The sequence below is a fragment of the Pseudophryne corroboree genome, chromosome 4 (genome assembly GCF_028390025.1).
Source record: "Pseudophryne corroboree isolate aPseCor3 chromosome 4, aPseCor3.hap2, whole genome shotgun sequence".
Classification (NCBI taxonomy): Eukaryota; Metazoa; Chordata; class Amphibia; order Anura; family Myobatrachidae; genus Pseudophryne; species Pseudophryne corroboree.
The window spans coordinates 837726345-837748339 of record NC_086447.1 but is presented as its reverse complement, the minus strand read 5'-3'; the positions used below and the strand labels follow the sequence as shown (position 1 = coordinate 837748339).

The 21995-nt window shown below is 46.0% G+C and overlaps 1 protein-coding gene across 3 annotated transcripts in view; it reads left to right on the top strand.

The window, feature by feature from the left end:
• The window catches only part of PLCB1 (phospholipase C beta 1), a 1298702-nt gene that overhangs the window by 1193241 nt on the left and 83466 nt on the right, over nt 1–21995 (top strand). For all 3 annotated transcript variants that reach the window (XM_063918579.1, XM_063918581.1, XM_063918580.1), the window contains one exon: nt 7828–7914. In XM_063918579.1, the coding sequence (XP_063774649.1) occupies nt 7828–7914 (87 nt within the window). The remainder of the gene's footprint in view (nt 1–7827; nt 7915–21995) is intronic.

Below are 21995 nucleotides of genomic sequence, written 5' to 3'. Positions count from 1 at the left end.
CAATATGCCGTGTCGATACCGGGTTATTTGTGCGATGTGAAAGGGGTATTAGGGGGTTATTTATTAAAGGCCAGTGGTCCCTATTGCTGCCGAAAAAGGACTTTATTCTTAGAAGTAGAAAAAAAAACTTTTTTTTTTTATTGTTACCATGTTTTTATTTATTTAACTTCTAAATAACATAAAATCATGATTTTATTTTTTAAACTTTATGTTTACTTTTGGCTACAAGTGGAACTGAAGACCGGATTCCCGAACCCAGGGCTTTATTCAGGTTTGTTAGCAAACAAAAAAAAAGCAAGCAACTGGACAAAACCATGCCGCCCTGCAGGTGAGGCAAATGTAACATGTGCAGAGAGATTTAGATTTGGGTGGGGTGTGTTTATTTATTTTTACATTTATTTTGCAATGTAAAAATAAAGCTGCCCAGTATTTACCATGCAAAATACCCCACCTAAATCTAACTCTCTCTGCACATGTTACATCTGCCCCACCTGCAGTGCACATAGTATTGCCCATTAGTGTGCTTTTTTGGTTTGCTTACAAACCCGAATAACCCCCCTTAATTCAAATCCCAAATTCAGTCCTTGATGCCACATTTGTTCATTGGTAGAACCCAACTAATAGGGTCCAATATATACTAAAATGAGATTTTATAGGAGTGGAAATGTTGCCCATTGCAACCAATCAGATTCGACTTATTTATTCTAGCGCCTTCTACAAGATAATAGCCAGAATGTCATTGGTTGCTATGGGCAACATTTCCACTTCTTTAGTCAATATACCCCAATAGTCTAAACTGCTGCTTCAGGGTACTAATACATCTCATGTATTGTATGAAATGTTTCATTTTGCTTGTACTATGTTTTGGATTAATTATAATAAAGTTTATATTTTTACCAGATAGCCAAAAATTATAAAAAAAAATAAAATCTAATGAGCAATAATGTATTCTTTAGTTAATAATAGTCAACAAAAGACATACATACCCCCTAATACAGGGTCTCTGGCTGCAGCATCTTAGGAGGCGTGGCCATAAGCTTGTCCGGGGAGTGCTTAATGCTCCAAAGTGCTAGGTTGCCCTCAAAGCCACTCCCCTCCCATAACACCTCCGCTCAATGGTCGAGGTACCAGAGGTAGTGCGAGCTGGAATAAACTTGCTGGTGTCTGGAATGCAAGTGCATGAGGAATCACAAATCATAATATCAGTGAGGATTATTATATTATGGACTGCAGCAGTGTTATTGCAAGCAGTATCCCTTTCATGTGTAGGGCAACGCTAGATGATGTCATATCACTGGTGAAAGCCCCCAAATGTGCCATTTCAGTTACAGTCCTGAATAAGTAAAATCAGACACATTGGGGTAGATGTAAGAAATGTGGTAATGGGGGAGAAGTGGTATCAGCGCACGTTATGTGCACTGATGCTGCTTCCCCCCATGTATGACTGCTGCGGTGTGTGCTGAATGACAGGGGCACTATGAGCCAGTCATTATCGGCGGCGCAGTCTGTAAGATAGCGTGCCGATGTGCGAGGCAATGTAAGAATGGTCAGTAGCACTGACCGTTTCCGACATCTGCAGCTATCGATACAGACAGCTGCAGGTGTTGTTGCCCCATTCACAACCACTCTAGTGGCTGCTGCGGCTGCCGGCTTCAGGCTGCGTGTGAGATCTCCCGCATGCCCACTGGAGCCACCTGTTAGACAGGCATCACCGATGCAATGTGGGGGTCTGACAGGCATCGCCGGAGTGGGGAGTTTTCATTCACCGCCTCATCCCGATGGTTACAATTGGGTAAGTATGCTACCCCCCCCCAACCCTAACCCTCCTTTAACGTAGACTAAACCCAACCTCCTCCCCCCCCCCCACATACACACACACACTTCCCCCGGAGCCTAACCAGATCCCACCCTTGTGGTGCTCAAACCTAACTTTCCTTGCCCGCAGCCTAAACCTAGCCCCCCCCCCTATACACACCCCTCGCAGCCTTACCCTAACCCTCCCTCACGCTACACCTAACCTCTCCCGCGTCTCACTTCTCTGGTGGCCTGGCTGTCAGTCGATCGGGATGCCAACGCCGACACAGTGGTCTCATTTGGGATGCCATCGCAGGATCCCTTTATAACATATACATAATTTGAATGTAACTGGAATATGTACAATAACTTGCTTTTGCAAAATCAATGTAATGTTACATACAGTATATCATGATACAGTATAGCCTTTATATTCTAATAAATCCTGCACATGGGGGGGATAAAGCTGGGAGAAACCTGTTCTGTTTTATTTTTATACATTTCAGTATTTGTACACTTGGGTGGGATAACTGACTGCTCTCCACCAGCTGCACCACATACTGTACATGTCCGGGCAATAACCACATAGAATACACCTACTGTAGCATGCATACACCATACAGCATGAGACAGTGTCGGACTGGGGCATGTAGGGCCCACCGGGGAGATGCTTTGGTAGGGGGCCATGTTTAGGGGTGTGGCCAGTCTCTAGAGGGGGTGTGCCCAGCCACCACATTGGTTTGCCTAACCATTTTGCAAGTGTTGGTCCCATAGATAAATAAATACAGTAAATACTGTAGTGCATGCATGATAATGTACTAGATTAGTAACAGCACAGTCTGGAACCTGATCCCTAGAGGAGGGGGTGGGCCCCCAGGCAGTAGGGCCCACTGGTGGTTTCCCCTGTACCCCTGTGGGCCAGTCCAACCCTGGCATGAGATACCTGGCGCGACTGAGCCACTCCATGTGGTGTATTGTACCGTCTTTTTCTTTACATTTTGTGCCTTAATGCTGTGAAACAGCACTCTGTGTACTACAGCTGTACAGGAATACGTTTTCAACACGTAGAAAGTTGCAGATGAAGCTGCATCTCTTGCATCGTAACACCTCGTATACAGGTTCAGGCACAGTCTCACACAAATATACAAATATCGCACATCAGATTGATTAGTGCAAGTTAGTTAAATAGTTTTGTCGCTTCCAGTTGTTTTATTTATTTGAATAATACGCGCATTTTGAGCGAGAAAGACACTCGGTACAGCCGAGTCACCTAGAACCTGGTGTGTTGAGAGGGCTATATGACGCGACTAGTACCAGCGTGTATGAGGACATGTTGTAGACAGGAAGGGGAAATCCTGTCATATAAATAAAGGATAATAATAATAATAATAATAATAATAATAATAATAATAGTGCCACGATTTGCGGCATTGTGCCTCTGGGGTGTAGCCATGATGACATGTATTACAGCACCACATTCGTGCCCCTTCGTCTAGACCTCTTCCAATCATAACTACCCTTGTAAATAATTAGGCAAGTATGTTTCTAAGCAGTATACTGTATGTCTTTACCAATCACGCCCCTGCCTACAGTACTTCACAGGAGTTCAGCGCGGGATCTGGGAGGGGTCTTACCGGGATGCAGCCAAGATGACAGCCGGTATTCCGGGTGCTTGGAAATCATATGCAGGGTCGGACTGGCCCACAGGGGAACAGGGGAAACCACCAGTGGGCCCCACTGCCTGTGGGCCCTCCTCCTCCTCTAGGGATCAGGTTCCAGACTCTATCCTAGTGCACTTGAATTATGCATTATACTTATGTTACATTATACTTCACAATAATATGGTTTATTATATATTTACCAAGGGGAACAGAACATGTACTCTGTAACGGTTAGCCAAACCTCTGTGGTGGCTGGCCACGCCCCAGTGGAGCCTGACCACACCTTTAAGCATAGACCCCTACAACAGCATCCCCTGATTGGCCCTTCATGTCCCAGTCCGACACTGATCATATGTATCCCATCTTGCCAGAGTAGGGAAATAAACTCAAAGCCAACGTACATTACAGGTGGCCCATACACTAAGAGACATAAAACCAGTGGACAGGATGTTTCTCCCCTCCCCATGATGCTTTTATTGTTATTATGTTTAAATGGACAAATATATATCATTATATTTGCTAGAGAACCCTATACCGCTTCCCCCCACGGATGCTGCAAATACCTGGTTATCATTGCTGGATGGCATTGCCAGGCTCTATATATAATTCCAGAATTCCGTGAATATTGTGTAACAGGAATTTATTCACACCAGAGAAATAAAGGTGACTTGGGTGTATCAGTGTCAAATATTGGCTGCATAAAGCCAGAGCTATAATTAAAGCCATTACATAAATATATGAGATACAGTATACCCCCTTATCATTAAATTCTCTAGTGCATATTAAATCATTTTTGGATGAATTTGCATTTTGTAATCACATAATTTGATAAGTGGAATAACGTGTACTTGAAGACAGTTTATATTCCTGAGTATTTTAATTACCCATCCTAATACACATTTGCATATGCAGTCAGGAACCTTTTTCTCCACAGCATCATATTTTGTTAATTGGATAAACATATACAGCAGAAAGTAAATGACTTGGGAATAAAAGGGACTCTCAGGAAGAATGGATGCCGCACAGTCAGAAAGTATCTGATAAAATATGACTCGGACGAGGGCAGGCAGAGGTACAGTAGGACAAGGGGGCAAATGTATTAACCTGGAGAAGGCATAAGGAAGTGATAAACCAGTGATATGTGCAAGGTGATAAAGGCAGCAGCCAATCAGATCCTAACTGTTCATTTACATCTTGGAGCTGATTGGCTGGTGCGTGTATCACCTTGCACATATCACTGGTTTATCACTTCCTTATGCCATCTCCAGGTTACTACATCTGCCCCAATGTGTTTTGGCAAGGGACAATTTGGAAAACTGTCCTTCCACGCATCCGTATTCTGGGCCTGATGATAAGCCACCTGGTATACGTGGCTACATTAAGCGGTTTTACACTTACTGCACGAGTCCTGGGCTGCATCTTTGCCAATGTACTCTGGATTCAGAGTTGCACAGATTCTTTTGCAGATGCTAAATGGGCATTTCTGGGTGGCAAATGGGCGGCAACAAAGCAAGCACATACAAGAGAACCATCTGGTGGGTATTTAGTGGGGGTATAGCCAGAGTTGTGCTATGCGTTCTCCTGAAGACACAGTGAGACGTGCAGTCAAATCAATGAAAAACAGGAAAGAGTTAACCTAAAATGTCATTGCTGCACATTAAGCAGACGGTGCTATATTTAAAAGCCTATAATGAAGGGAAGAATGGCTGGATAGAGAACCTATAAATTGCCCTTTTCCATTGAACATCTCTAGTCTTCTATTCTTGTCTACACGTTGGTTAAAAATGGAAACTTTAACTGCTATCTGTGGGACGCGAGCTACAATCACAGTTACAACAGACGTGTTATAGAAGATTGATTACAATGATCATTCTGATTTATTAATCATATACATTGATTTTCTTGTGGAATGTCTTGTTCAGCCAGCTGATGCAATTCGATTATACTGACACCATCATTACTTAGCTCCACCATTCCAAAGCTTTATACTATTTTGAAATACAGTAAATGAAGGAGTATCAGTAAGTGCAGACGTTTTAGTACACTATGGGGGTGATTCAGACCTGATCGCTGCTGGCCGTTTTCACACAGCGGGCGATCAGCAATAGACTGCGCATGCATATGCACCGCAATGCGCATGCGTGTCGGCGAACAACAGGCATCGCCGGACAGCGACAGGATGGTGCGAAAATTTAGTTTGCACGGCCGTTCGTAAAGTGATTGACAAGAAGAGGCCGTTTGTGGGTGGTAACTGACCATTTACTGGGAGTGTCAGGGTAAACGCAGGCGTTCCCAAGCGTTTTCAGGGAGGTTGTGTGACGTCAGCTCCGGCCCAGATCAGCCCGTTCTCATCGCACTGTAGGAGTAAGTCCTGGGCCGCGCACAAACTGCACACACTGGAAAAACAATTTGGTGGTAAGTGAGGTGCGAACGGATTTGCAGCTGTCCGCTGACTGAGGTTTTTTTTGCAGTTCAGCGTACACATGCGATTGCACACTTGCACGGCGAATATACACTCCCCTTGGGTGGCGACTATCTGATCGCAGCACAACAAATTTAGCAGCCCAGTGATCAGGTCTGAATCACCCCCTACGTCTGTTTATGGAGAGAACTCTCAGCGCTGTTTATAGCTGGAGAGGTGACCTTGGTTAAACTGCACCCGTCACCTACACTTATATTGAGGTTTGAATTAATATCAGTAGCAATATTTAAATAATAACTGTTTTAATTTAATAAAAATGGGCTTGCATAAAATCTCATAGGACATATATAAAATATACCTCACATAAGGGTGATCAAGCAGCACATTTGCAAATATCCATTCCTAGTATAGTACCTCCCTGTCCGCCATAGTGCATAGGTCCGAACTTCCGGTTTAAGGAGTTTGTCCGAGGACAGCTTTTGTGAGGACTCTGGACTGAAATAATCCCAGAAATAAACCAGAACTCTGCACTATGGCGGACAGGGAGGTACTATATTAGGAACGGATATTTGCAAATGTGCTGCATTTATGTGAGGTAAATTTTATATATGTCCTATGAGATTTTATGCAAGCCCATTTTTATTAAATTAAAACTGTTATTATTTGAATATTGCTACTGTGTATATGACTATTCATCAACTAGTTCTGCTACATTCATTGTATGTATGGGTTTTCTGATACAGGTTGAGTATCCCTTATCCAAAATGCTTGGGACCAGAGGTATTTTGGATATGGGATTTTTCCGTATTTTGGAATAATTAGATACCATAATAAGATATCATGGTGATGGGACCTAAATCTAAGCACAGAATGCATTTATGTTACATATACACCTTATACACACAGCCTGAAGGTAATTTTAGCCAATATTTTTTATAACTTTGTGCATTAAACAAAGTGTGTCTACATTCACACAATTCATTTATGTTTCATATACACCTTATACACAAAGCCTGAAGGTCATTTAATACAATATTTTTAATAACTTTGTGTATTAAACAAAGTTTGTGTACATTGAGCCATCAAAAAACAAAAGTTTCACTATCTCACTCTCACTCAAAAAATTTCGTATTTCGGAATATTCCGTATTTCGGAATATTTGGATATGGGATACTCAACCTGTAATAAGGGACTAACTATCCCAGTATTAGCAGCAGCTCCATTTGTCAAAGCAGGCCTTGACCTAAGCGCTGGTCTATATACCACGGTATACATTTTTTTTAAAATTAATATCAATAAGAATCTGTCCTATCAATTCACTGGGTAGAAGAAACATCCCTGAGGGACTAGTGATCAGCTTAATAATGATAGTGACTGTTAGGCCACACAGAGAGTCTTTAACCAGGTTGCTGGTTTATTGGTATGACCAGGTACACATGTAACAGTAGTATTGCAGGGGTTCATGGCGGTAACACAATGGTGGCTATAACAGCAGTATATGGTGTCATCTACTGTATGGAAGCTTAGCAATGTGCGTCTGCACAGTAACGTGACACTCTGCACAGTTAAGAGGACACCAGGAGATTGAACCTCCGGGTCCTAGTGTCCGGTTTGTTTGCAGCACAGGAGACCACTGCCAACCTCAATGCAGTTTAACAAAACACATCCACGTGTAGTGGAAGCGGGGCTTGATGACGTGAGTCACATGATCAAGTCCCCTCCCAAATCACAAGAAAAAACAGCGAGATCCAGGAGAATGGTTTACAGTCTTGCGTGTCTGGGAGACCTCCCCAGAATTCACGGTTCTCCTGGACATTCCGGGATAGCAGCCATGATATTTGCTATGAAACTATTTACTTCAGGATACGGCGTGGTATTGTCTGTATGATATCTTTATAATTTCTTTGGCTCATGTTGATAATTATCTATTCTCTTTATTACTTTTTCTAGTTAGAGGATGCTCAGAGCAAAAGACAAGAAAAGCTGGTAGAAAAGCACAAAGAGATTCGTCAGCAGATACTGGATGAAAAGCCCAAGGTAAAGTGTCCCACAACTACCCACCTCTGTTCTATAACATATATTTTTAGCTTAAAATAAACAGAATGTAAAAAATTTCATTGTTTAATCCCAGCGCTCACCGCACGTTACCATTCTTTGTGCCCATTTATAAAAATAACTTGAAAACAATGCATGCTCTGTGCTTGCTGGCTGCCTGAAACCAGGCAATTTAAATATATGAACTTATATAGACACGCAGTGCAGTGCTTGGTAGTACAGTCTTCCCACATATATCTGACAGGAGACTCACACCCTTACTCTGTGCCCCTGTTCATGTGTAGGTGCCCCCATTAGCCGAGTTCATCACACTTCAGAAGTTCCAACACATGGGCATGTAGGAGTCGAATGAGCTGAAATACTCTGTTCTGCTAATGACTGTTATACAGGTTGTGCTCCCACCTACTTCATCTGTTGCAAATACATTTCTAACTGGCTTTGAAGAACTGTAGTAAAAAGCAGGATGGTATCGTTATCCCGGTGGATGAAATCCTGACGGTCAGAGTGCCGAGAGCGGCATCCCGACGTTCAAAATCCTGACAGATCTAGGTATTTTAACTGTAATCCTGACACCCCCCTCCCCAGAGCCAAACGCTAACCCACCCCTCCCGCAGCCTAATCCTAACGCACCCTTTCCGAAGCCTAACCCTAACCCACCCCTCCCGCAGCCTAACCCTAACCCACCCCTCCCGCAGCCTAATCCTAACCCACCCCTACCACAACCGAACCCTAACCCATCCCTCTAGCAACCTAACTCTATCCCACCCCTCCCGCATGCCTAACCCTAACCCACCCCTCCCGCAGCCTAATACTAACCCACCCCTCCGGCAGCCTTACCCTAACCCACCCCTCCTGCAGCCTAACCCTAACCCACCCCTCCCGCAGCCTAACCCTATCCCACCCCTCCGGCAGCCTAACCCTAACCCACCCCTCCCGCAGCCTAATCATAACCCACCCCTACCACAACCGAACCCTAACCCATCCCTCTAGCAACCTAACCCTAACCCACCCCTCCCGCAGCCTAACCCTAACCCACCCCTCCCGCAGCCTAATACTAACCCACCCCTCCCGCAGCCTTACCCTAACCCACCCCTCCCACAGCCTAACCCTATCCCACCCCTCCGGCAGCCTTACCCTAACCCACCCCTCCTGCAGCCTAACCCTAACCCACCCCTCCCGCAACCTAACCCTTACCCACCCCTCCCGCAGCCTAATCCACCCCTCCTGCAGCCTAATACTAACCCACACCTCCCGCAGCCTAACCCTAACCCACCCCTTCCGCAGCCTAACCCTAACCCATCTCCACCGCAGCCTAACTGTAACCCACCCCTCTGCATCCTAGCCTAACCTCTCCAACATGCTAACCCTATTCACACCTCCCGCAGCCTAATCCTAACCCACCCCTCCTGCAGCCTAACCCACCCCTCCTGCAGCCTAACCCACCCCTCTTGCAGCCTAACCTTAACTCACCTCTCCTGCAGCCTAACCCCCCTTCCCTCCCAGCAGCCTGACCCTAGTGCCTAACCCTAACACCAGTACTGACCATCTGGATTCTGACCGTCGGGATGCTGCTGTCGTCATCTGATCGTTGAGATTTCAGCAGCCGGGATTCTGACTGCATCCTGTCAAAAACGCCTAAAGAATTATTCCCACTAACACCGTCCTAGCACTCAGAATTGTTGTTTTTCTTGTTTTTATATTTTTATTTTTAATAAGAACAGTAAGTGACACTGTTCTGTTGATTGTATTACATCATCATTATGTTACGGTAGTTTTATTGACATATCTCACAAACATCATTTGGTTGTTGTGATAAGTTGTAACATAGAAACAGATTTTGAAGACAGAAGTGAATCTGCCAGCCTCTCTAGTCGGGTTTGGTATATTTTGTCGTTGTTCGCAATGTCAACATGTGGTCATGTCGACACTGATGTAATGTTGACATTGTTGAAATGTCGGCAGTGTGCTTTTAATCTTACCCTAAACCCAAACCTGAACCCTGACTCTAATGGAAATGTCGACATTAAGACATTTTGCAGCTGTCTGCAGCAGTGATGTCAACGTTTTCTGTTTTGAGAACACTGGCGTATATATAATGGGTGCAGTGTGTGCGGTGCACGCGGGCCCCCGGGGGTCCAGGGAACCCCACACCGCACTCCCTGCACCCATTAATTGAAATACTTACCATCCAGAGTCCTGAGGCGCAGCAGCGGTGCCATTTTCCCGGTGATTCGCGCATACACAGTAGGAAAATCACTGGGAAAATGGCCGCCGCACCATTTTCCCAGAGATCTGCGCATGCACTGTAGACTCTGGGACAGCACTAGGGTCCCCTAGGGACCCTAGTGCCCAGAGTCTACACAGCGCTGCCAATCATTGTTGACCTTCCAGTGTCTGCACCGTGAATGTCAACATTTATTCGTAGACATTCTGACGGCATACCCTCTTGTCTGCTCCTTTTGCCTTTTTGCTTGTTTTTCTAATTATGTTCAAAGTCCTAACCTTATGTTTCTCCTGTGTAGTCTTACATTTTGTTTTATATGAGCCTCCAACTCACCAGCTGAGAGGTTATCCCACTCTGTAATGGCCTGCTCCTTATGTAACTGTTCAGTTTTCCTCCATCCAATTTCAGAGAGTGCCCTTGCTCTAGAAATCATCCCAGCCTTTCTAAATTCTATTAATACATTTCATATATTTGAATGCTACTCTCATATCTCCTCTGTCCTTTCGCTCCTCTAAGTTGTACATGGTCTGCTTTGCTGATTATTTTCTGTAGGCAGCCTATGCAGCATTTTAATTGCAGAGTCTGGTTTGTTTCTGTATTTCTTAAAAGTCTTTTTGGAAATAGGGCTCCGGAACTATACGTATAATCTCCCTCTTCCAGCTGATGTACTGATATAAAATTCAGTGAAATTTGACTTTTGTCTTGGTATTATTGGGAAAACATGTGAGACTAAAAAATGACTGATTCCAAAGAAATGAATGCCAAATTAAAATATTTCTTCTCAGTGCCACCAAGAGATCAGGTGGTGTACCACAGGAGGGGACGTGGCTACACCCTTTTGTGGGGGTCATCGCAGCAACATGGGGGAGCGTGATTACACCACACCTGCACACCCAGGTCATATTTGCCAACTTATTATTTCTCCGCTCCGGGAGAGTAGGAAACTCGGTGGGTTATCCATCGATGGTCACCAATTATGGCTAACATTGATGGTATAAAACCATGTGCTAGGGAACCATTGATGGTTTCACCCACCAATGGTCATCCCTGCTTTTTCTATGGAGTGGGCTGCGGGCCAATCAGTGGCTGGGGGAAGGGCTTTACAGGTGGCGGAGCTATACTCCGTTTCCTGACACATTGTAGAGGTGGGGAAAAAATATCTGGTTGTTCTTTACCATCAATGGCAGGAAACCACCTGGTTCTCCCCATCGATGGCTAAAGTATTCAACTTTGGCCATAGACCATCAGTGATTTTGAATCATCGATGGTCAATGACCATCCCTAGGCTTACTCTGTATCTGATAACGGCAAGGGCCAGTCCAGTGTACAGGTTTCCATGCAATCAGTGTAGCAACATCATAGGCCTAGTAAAAATAGTATATTATTTGGATTTAAAATTCTTCTCATCTTTAACTCACAACTAAAGCATTTGTTTTATTGGGATTAAAATCAGTATGATATACTGTAGCAACTGTGAGGATGGTCTGATCTCGTATATAAAGCACTATACAGTATTTCTGAGTGATGTGTGCATTTGAGCAAAAGAAGAAAAAAATCTAGTGATTCAGTAGGATAGAAGAGTACAGTTCATTTCTCCCGACGTCCCTTCATGCACTGCTAGGTACACATTCTGCATCACCCGCTGGAGAGATTCCCCCATAAGCATGTTCTGTACTTTACCCAGCAGCTCTGCTTTGTGTAGTGCACCTTGATCTATTTTCTTCCTATTTGTAGCAATCAAAAGTGTAAAACCTATTCCAATGGAAAAAGACAATTCAAATTCACATTGGGATTAATTAAATAAGAGCAATGTGTATAATGGGTTTGATGCAGAACTATGCCAGGGCTTGATACATTTTTCTAAAATCTAGGAGCCAGGATGAAAGTGTAGGAGCCAGACCAATTACCCCCCCAAAAGAAATAACTACATAATGCATTCTACATCTCACTCTATCCTCGTACATTTCCCACTTCCAAACGAACACTCTCTCTGCTAGTAGCTACAGTAGTACATACACCATTGATTGATTGATTGATTGATTAGTTACATACAAGCACAGGGGGACTAGGGGTCACGTGCCCCAGGCGCTGGACTGTAGGGGGCGCTAGGAAGTCTGCTTCTGGTGCTATACTGCGCACTGCTACAGCCGCCTCCCGCTGCCTGGAAACAGGGTACTTGGTAGCGTCTAGTCTGGAGCCGGCTCCAGACGCTCACGGCGCTTCCTGGTTTCAGATGCCGCAGCGTGCGTGTGACCAGTGCCAGATTAAGGTCCACATAGGCCTGGAGCTGAAATTTATAAAGGGCCTATTGTGTGCCGCTACCGAGCGTGTGATCGCCGCACAGAAGTTCTCCCTGTGTGTTCAGGGTGGTGTGGTGGCATACTACATCACTGCACTACAGTACCTCCCCACATTACATATCTTCACTATACTACATCTCTGCACTATATCACTCCTACATCTCTGCACAACATGCCTGCACTATATAATTTCGCTACCCCCCCCCCACCCTACATCCCAGCACTATACATACCCAAACTACCTCCCAACACTACACCCCTATACTATATCCCTGAACCACCTCCCTATACTACATCTCATCACTATACCACTACGCTACCACTCCACACTACATCTCTGCACCATATCACTGCACCTCCACCCCACACTACATCACTCTGCTACCTCCTCACACTACATCTCTGCACCATATCACTGCACTACCATCTCACACTACATTGCTACGCTACGGTCCCACGCCTCATCTCTGCACCATATCACTGCACTACCAACCCACACTACATCACTACGCTACCTCCTCACACTACATCTCCGCACTACAGTATATCACTGCACTACTTACCCATACTACACCTCCGCACTATATCACTGCACTTACCACCCCACACTACATCACTACGCTACCTCCTCACACTACATCTCCGCACTACAGTATATCACTGCACTACTTACCCATACTACACCTCCGCACTATATCACTGCACTTACCACCCCACACTACATCACTACGCTACCGCCCCACACTACACCTCAATACTATACTACACTACCTCCCCACACTACATCACTATGCTACCTTCCCACACTACATCTCAGCACTATGGGGTCTATTTACTAAGCCTGGGATGGAGATAAAGTCGACGGAGATAACGTCTCAGCTAATCGGCTCCTAACTGCCATTTCACAGGCTGGGTTTGAAAAATGACAGTTAGTAGCTGATTGGCTGGTACTTTATCTCCATCCAAGGCTTAGGGAATAGACCCCTATATCTCAGCACTAACTCTCCACACTACATCACTACACTTTCTCCCTCACACTGCATAATTGCACTACTTCACCACAATACATCACTATACACAACACTCCACTGCCTCCCCACAAAATTTTTATTTTTATCTTTGCTCTGGTCTTTGCGTGCAGAGCAGCTCTGGAGGAGAAGTTTACAGTGACGCAGTCCAGGTAGCATATGGGGTAAGAAGGGGTGGGCCCCTGAGGATGGGGATGGGAGGGACTACTTTGGGTGTCTGCTTACTCACTACAGTGCATCAGCGGCGTGACGTCATGTCCACAGAGGGAGAGAGCCGAGGTTGGAGGCAGGCCGCCAGGAGTGAAGTTTAAATGCGCACCAAAAACAATAAAGGAAGGTGCGTGCTGCAGCAGATCTGCTGCGATAGCTAAGCCTGCAACTACACTGAAAGAAGAGGAGGCGGGGAGGTAGGGAGGGGTAGTGAATCAGAGTAGCAGCCAGTGCCAGGAAGAAAGCAGCGGCACTCTCAGTTGTCTTTGTAAACTTCTTTAGTAATTATTCAAGAATGAAATACAAATTCAAGCGTATATATTACATCTTATGCTGCATAGGGTGGCTATGCAGCATAAGATGTAATATACGTTGAATTTGTACTTCATGCTTGAATAATTACAATTTTTTTTCACAAAGACAACTGGGAGTGCCGCTGCTTTCTTCCTTATATAACTCACCATTGCAGAGGGCACCCTGGCATCTACATTTGCATCAGGGGAGTGCCGGTTCATTGCTTTGTTTATATATATAACGAGAGAGAGAGAGAAGAGGTAATGAAGCGGCACTCACCACACTTGCGATCAACTTGAATTAAAGTACTTTATTTGAATCCTACATTTCGGGGCACAACCCCCGTCGCCAGGGACACCACTATGCTGTCCCTGACGATGGAGGTTGTGCCCCGAAACGTAGGCACATAGAAATTTAGAAATAAAGGACCTTTATTCAAGTTGATCGCAAGTGTGGTGAGTGCCGCTTCATTACCTTTTCTACAATTAGCTTGCATAAGCTTAAGAGGGCACCCCAGCAAGTACTCCTGTTATCCGTAGGAGTGCCAGGCAATTGGAAAAAAATAAATAAATAAATATATATATATATATATATATATAAAATAAGAATTTACTCACCGGTAATTCTATTTCTCGTAGTCCGTAGTGGATGCTGGGAACTCTGTTAGGACCATGGGGAATAGACGGGCTCCGCAGGAGACTGGACACTCTTAAAAGAAAGATTAGGTACTATATCTGATGTGCACTGGCTCCTCCCTCTATGCCCCTCCTCCAGACCTCAGTTAGGGAAACTGTGCCCGGAAGAGCTGACATTACTAGGAAAGGATTTGGAATCCAGGGTAAGACTCATACCAGCCACACCAATCACACTGTACAACTCGTGATAACCATACCCAGTTAACAGTATGAACAACTACTGAGCCTCAGTAACAGATGGCTCATAACAATAACCCTTTAGTTAAGCAATAACTATATACATGTATTGCAGAGAGGCCGCACTTGGGACGGGCGCCCAGCATCCACTACGGACTACGAGAAATAGAATTACCGGTGAGTAAATTCTTATTTTCTCTGACGTCCTAGTGGATGCTGGGAACTCCGTAAGGACCATGGGGATTATACCAAAGCTCCCAAACGGGCGGGAGAGTGCGGATGACTCTGCAGCACCGAATGAGCAAAGGCAAGGTCCTCCTCAGCCAGGGTATCAAACTTGTAGAACTTAGCAAATGTGTTTTAACCCGACCACGTAGCAGCTCGGCAAAGCTGTAAAGCCGAGACCCCTCGGGCAGCCGCCCAAGAAGAGCCCACCTTCCTTGTGGAATGGGCTTTTACTGATTTAGGATGCGGCAATCCTGCCGCAGAATGAGCTTGCTGAATCGTGTTACAGATCCAGCGCGCAATAGTTTGCTTTGAAGCAGGAGCACCCAGCTTGTTGGGCGCATGCAGGATAAACAGCGAGTCAGTTTTCCTGACTCCAGCCGTCCTGGCTACATAGATTTTCAAAGCCCTGACTACATCTAGTAACTTGGAGTCCTCCAAGTCCCTAGTAGCCGCAGGCACCACAATAGGTTGGTTCAAATGAAACGCTGATACCACCTTAGGGAGAAATTGGGGACGAGTCCTCAATTCTGCCCTGTCCATATGGAAGATCAAATAAGAGCTTTTACACGACAAAGCCGCCAATTCTGACACACGCCTAGCCGAAGCTAAGGCCAATAGCATGACCACTTTCCACGTGAGATATTTTAGCTCCACGGTCTTAAGTGGCTCAAACCAGTGGGATTTCAGGAAATCCAACACAACGTTAAGATCCCAAGGTGCCACTGGAGGCACAAAAGGGGGCTGAAGATGCAGCACTCCCTTAACAAACGTCTGAACTTCAGGCAGTGAAGCCAGTTCTTTTTGAAAGAAAATAGATAGGGCCGAAATCTGGACCTTTATGGATCCTAATTTTAGGCCCATAGTCACTCCTGACTGTAGGAAGTGCAGGAATCGACCCAGCTGGAATTCCTCTGTAGGGGCCTTCCTGGCCTCACACCAAGCAACATATTTTCGCCATATACGGTGATAATGTTGTGCTGTCACGTCTTTCCTAGCCTTTATCAGCGTAGGAATCACTTCATCTGGAATACCCTTTTCCGTTAGGATCCGGCGTTCAACCGCCATGCCGTCAAACGCAGCCGCGGTAAGTCTTGGAACAGACAGGGCCCCTGCTGTAACAGGTCCTGTCTGAGAGGCAGAGGCCATGGGTCCTCTGAGATCATTTCTTGTAGTTCTGGGTACCAAGTTCTTCTTGGCCAATCCGGAACGATGAGTATAGTTCTTACTCCTCTCTTTCTTACAATCCTCAGTACCTTGGGTATGAGAGGAAGAGGAGGGAACACATAAACCGACTGGTACACCCACGGTGTCACTAGTGCGTCCACAGCTATCGCCTGAGGGTCTCTTGACCTGGCGCAATATTTTTTTAGCTTTTTGTTGAGGCGGGACGCCATCATGTCTACCTGTGGCCGTTCCCAACGATTTACAATCAGCGTGAAGACTTCTGGATGAAGTCCCCACTCTCCCGGGTGGAGGTCGTGCCTGCTGAGGAAGTCTGCTTCCCAGTTGTCCACTCCCGGAATGAACACTGCTGACAGTGCTAGCACGTGATTCTCCGCCCATCGAAGAATCCTTGTGGCTTCTGCCATCGCCATCCTGCTTCTTGTGCCGCCCTGTCGGTTTACATGGGCGACCGCCGTGATGTTGTCTGACTGAATCAGCACCGGTTGGTTTTGAAGCAGGGGTTCTGCTTGACTCAGGGCATTGTAAATGGCCCTTAGTTCCAGAATATTTACGTGAAGGGACGTCTCCTGACTTGACCACTGTCCTTGGAAGTTCCTTCCCTGAGTGACTGCTCCCCAACCTCGGAGGCTTGCATCCGTGGTCACCAGGACCCAGTCCTGTATGCCGAATCTGCGGCCCTCGAGAAGATGAGCACTCTGCAGCCACCACAGCAGAGACACCCTGGCCCTCGGGGACAGGGTGATCAGCCGATGCATCTGAAGATGCGATCCGGACCACTTGTCTAACAGATCCCACGGAAAGATCCTTGCATGGAACCTGCCGAAGGGAATTGCTTCGTAAGAAGCTACCATCTTTCCATCTTTCCCAGGACTCGCGTGCAGTGATGCACCGACACCTGTTTTGGTTTCAGGAGGTCCCTGACCAGAGATGACAATTCCTGGGCCTTCTCCACCGGGAGAAACACCTTCTTCTGTTCTGTGTCAGAAATGTGCAACACACTTTTCATTGCCGTAATCATGCATCGGATGGCCCTTGTGGACTGTACATTTGTCTCATCCTCGTCTACACTGGAGTCAGACTCCGTGTCGACATCTGTGTCTGCCATCTGAGCTAGCGGGCGTTTTTGAGCCCCTGATGGCCTCTGAGACGCCTGGGCAGGCGCGGGCTGAAATGCCGGCTGTCCCAAGGCTGTTACGTCATCGAACCTTTTATGTAAAGAGTTGACACTGTCGGTTAATACCTTCCACATATCCATCCACTCCGGTGTCGGCCCCGTAGGGGGCGACATCACACTTATCGGCTCCTGCTCCGCCTCCACGTAGCCCTCCTCATCAAACATGTCGACACAGCCGTACCGACACACCGCACACACACAGGGAATGCTCTGACTGAGGACAGGACCCCACAAAGTCCTTTGGGGAGACAGAGAGAGAGTATGCCAGCACACACCACAGCGCTATATAACACAGGGATTTTCACTATACTGAGTGATTTTTCCCAATAGCTGCTTATTAACACAAATTGCGCCTAAATTTATGTGCCCCCCCTCTCTTTTTTACCCTTGTTGTACTGGATACTGCAGGGGAGAGTCTGGGGAGCGTCCTTCCAGCGGAGCTGTGAAGAGAAAATGGCGCTGGCTGTGCTGAGGAAGATAGCCCCGCCCCCTCAGCGGCGTGCTTCTCCCGCTTTTTATAGTGTTAATGGCGGGTGTTTTTGCACATATACAGTGTTATACACTGTATTATGTGCTATTTGTGCCAAAAAGGTAAACTAATTGCTGCCCAGGGCGCCCCCCCCTAGCGCCCTGCACCCAACAGTGACCGGAGTGTGTGGTGTGCTATGGGAGCAATGAGGCAGAGGCGGTCACGGGGCAGGAGGAGGGTGGCAACGCTCTGTTTCCAGAGCGGAGAAGGAGCGTTGCGTGAGTGGTGCAGCGCAAACGGAGGCGTGTCTGGGGCGTGATTGCGGTGGCTGCGTGATGTCACACGCAGTCTCTGCGATCGGGAAGATGGCGACGGACTTCCTGCGAGCTGCGCCCGCAGGAAGCTTCCTCTATTTCTGCTAACAAGTAGAAATTACGATGCATTTGCAATTTCTGCTTGTTGAAGGGAGGGAGGCGGCCCTCAGGATGCTGGGTGGCATTGCCCTGCGATGGACGGACCCCAGCATGCTAGAAAAAGGATTGCAAATCCTGCTAATTAGCAGAATTAGTAATCGTTACTGAATTAGGCCCATTATACACAGCATACACAGCCCCCTCCCCCATGTTACACCCAGTACCATATTACATACCTTCCAACTTCTGTTGAAGACAAAGGTGCCGCCGCAGCAGAAAAAGGGGCGTGGCCTCCGCAGGGCATGGCCTAGTGCCACGACCCCTTTTTTTGTAATTTTGGGTTTTGCCCAGCGCTCCCTGAGCAGCTGGTCTGTCCCCGGCTAACCCTCCCCGCACTGGGAGATGCCGGCATCTATTCAGTGATTAACGGCTGCAAGTTACCGGGTTGGTGACGTCAGCAGTGACGTGTGCGGAGGATCAGATCATCTCCAATCCCTCTCACACCGCCTCTCCCTATACTGTGAACGTGTCCTGGGTCGCATCGACCCGGCACGTGACCCGGTAATAGCCCTGGAATAACCCTGCTCTATTCCCGGATTGAAATACCTGGTCGGGGCGACTCTGGAATTTGGGACTTAGCCCTTTCACACTGCACATCGACCTGCGTCGACCCTGCAATGTACCGGGTTATTTGTGCGGTGTGAAATGGGTATAAGGGTCCTCACCCCTGCACCCATTGTAGGTCCACCATTGTCTAAAGTCATGAGTTATGTAACCAAAAGGGGATTCAGTTGTGTTACATATGAAGTGTATTAAATGCATGTGCTATATGCATGTTAGGAAACTGTCATTATCTTAAATATATCATTCTTACTTTGCAATGTTGGAAATTATAAGTGTGGGGGGGGGGGGGGGGCGCTATGGTGATGAAATTACTGCCAAACTGTTGTTTTTTTTAGTGGTTTAAGGTGATGAGAACTGTGTGGTTACTTTATTGTGAAGTCAAGTGATTTCTGGGTGAGCCTCTGCAAATGTGTACCAATAGCTACTGAAACGTAGGCGATATTCCGGTAATGTTTACCTACTATAGTATTAAGCTTTACAAAATAATGCTTCTCTAAACCCCAGGTATTTCTGTCTTTGAACAGTCACAAACTGCCTGGTTACTGTGATGAAAAATAACAAAACCTCTCCGGGGTCAATCTACAGACATACGAGGGGTGTGCATAAGTTACCAGATGCACAAAAAGTATTATACAGTATTTACAAATAAAGTGAACATTGCATTTTTCAAAGTATTCCCCAGACGAGTTTATGCAAAGTTGCATGCTATCAAACCACTTGGTGAAGCAGCAGAACCAGTCTGAAGCGGGTATGTTTTCTACATGCTGGATGAAGGTCTCCACTGCAGCTTTCGGTGACTCAAAACTAATCCAATGCATCTTGCGCTTGATTTGTGGGAACATGAGTCTCAAATGGCCAGGTGTGGACTGTACGGCAGATGACCAAGCTCCTGGATACATTCATGGGCCAGAAAATCCACCACTCCCCTGGACTTGTGGGCAGGTGCATTGTCATGATGGAGAAGGGCACCACGAGTGCGAGTAATTGGATGGCGCCTAGAAATTTCTTCCAGCACATGCGGCTGGCATTGGTTAACATACCAATCCCTAGTTACAGTCCGCTGCTGCAAAAGTGGTACGGTAGTTACATGACCAGTCTTGGCCACAAAAACAGCCACCATCTGCTTAGCCACGCTGCACTCACTGCGAACCTGTTGTACCAGGGCTCCTCCAAGTGTGGTCCACTGAAAAATCCTATTGTTTGGTCTATGGGTTGAAACTGTAGATCCAGGATTCATCACCACTAATTATCTCCCAGGCAGACTTTGAGGAACCGCCATCAAACCTGGACAGCATGCTGTGGCACCAAATTATCCAAACCTCTTTCTGCTCTCAAGTCAGTTGATGGGGCACCCAGCATGCAGAAACCTTGCTCAGGCCAAGCTTTTCGTGGAGTATCAAGCGGATGGATCATGATTAAATGCTGTCTCCTTCTCTAACTGGGCCATGCTCATCCACCTCAACTATGGCCCACACAGCAATCTTGTTGTCCTCCATGTTAGCGGACACAAATCGACTGCAGTTTTCCTCGTCTTGAAGGGACTGTTTGCTGTGCCAAAATTCTCAAACCTCTCAAACACAGTGGTTCGAGACTGTGCCTTGATCCCCAAAGGCAGCTCACAATCTGTCAAAATTCTTCCGCTGTCCCAGACCACTCTTGTAGTCGTAAAAGATCATGGCTGTCCAGTGGCCTCTGTTGAGCTCCAGAACGAGTTCACAAAAGAAATGAACATGCTGACTTTTTCGGTGTGCAGTGCTACATATATACAGCTCTGTGCCTGGACACTTCACAGAAACTTTAGTCAGCAATTACAGTTCACAACCATACAGTCATCTACCTTTTGTAAACTTCCCCTGCCTATGTAATTAATACAGAACATTCCTCATAAATAGATTCCTTCAGAAATAGATATAAAAATTAAAGATTTTTTTTTATTATATCACAACACTGTACTGTAGGGCCTATATTCATGCAGTCGGCGGCAGCTACAGTCACACAACACAGTACCGTAGGTTTGAAAAAAGAAGTGAAATTAAAATTTGCTACTGCAAAGGATTCATTGGCTGCTACTGTGTTGGATGATCTTATGTTTAGGAGGTCTAGTCATTATTTTAGTTATAGTGGTCCGAGCAGAGCTATTCAATTAATGGGCATTTTCCCTGTGCGGTAAACTATGAGTTAAAGCATAGTAACCCATAGATTCACTATGCTTGGAATCTATGGGTTTCCTCATGCATTAACAGGCACAGTCTGCATTCTAACACAGATTTTTCCTTGCAGCTCCTGAGGCTAATTGAATCGGGCAGCACATTCAATTAGCTGTGAGGTAAACCCTGTGCCTAATTGAATATCCCCCTTATATATTTCTTGTAAACAACTAGTTATTACAGCTGTATTTATTTGTTACATTAATCATGAGATTAGTGTGTTTGAAAATTTTTATTATATGGTTATTTTAGAGCATACAGTATACATACATGTACCTACGTATGTCCTCATACACCATTGACGGAAGATGCATGATGTGACTGAGACACTCCAGCCATGGGTAGGGATTCCCCTGGTTGAGTACTTTTGTGTCTTAGGCCCTGATTCAGACCTGACTGTAGATCTTTGTCCGCACGCAGATTCCCAATTATCGAGAATTTGTGGTTGCGCAAGGTCTATTCTACGCATGCGCAGAGCGGGCCTTGTGACCTTGCACACACTTTACTGCTGTTGCGAAAAAGGACTGTTGACCCCGTTTTCTGGGAGGGAAGAGCCAGGGGTCTGCGTGTTGCCACGCAGACTTCCTGGCCTCGCAATCCCAGTTTCTCCAATCTCTGGTTAGATGGAGCTTACTCAGCTGGCCATCACAGCAACATACAGGAGGTGTCTCTTCTACTGAGATGTCTCCTGCATGTCCCTCCTTCAGATCGGATGAAAATACAATGTGCTAGCATACAGCATTGCATTTCCGTCTATCTCTAAATAAGGCCCTTTATTCGCTAACAGTGTAGTATGTAGCTAATAATGTACTATGGACCCTATTCAGGTTGGATC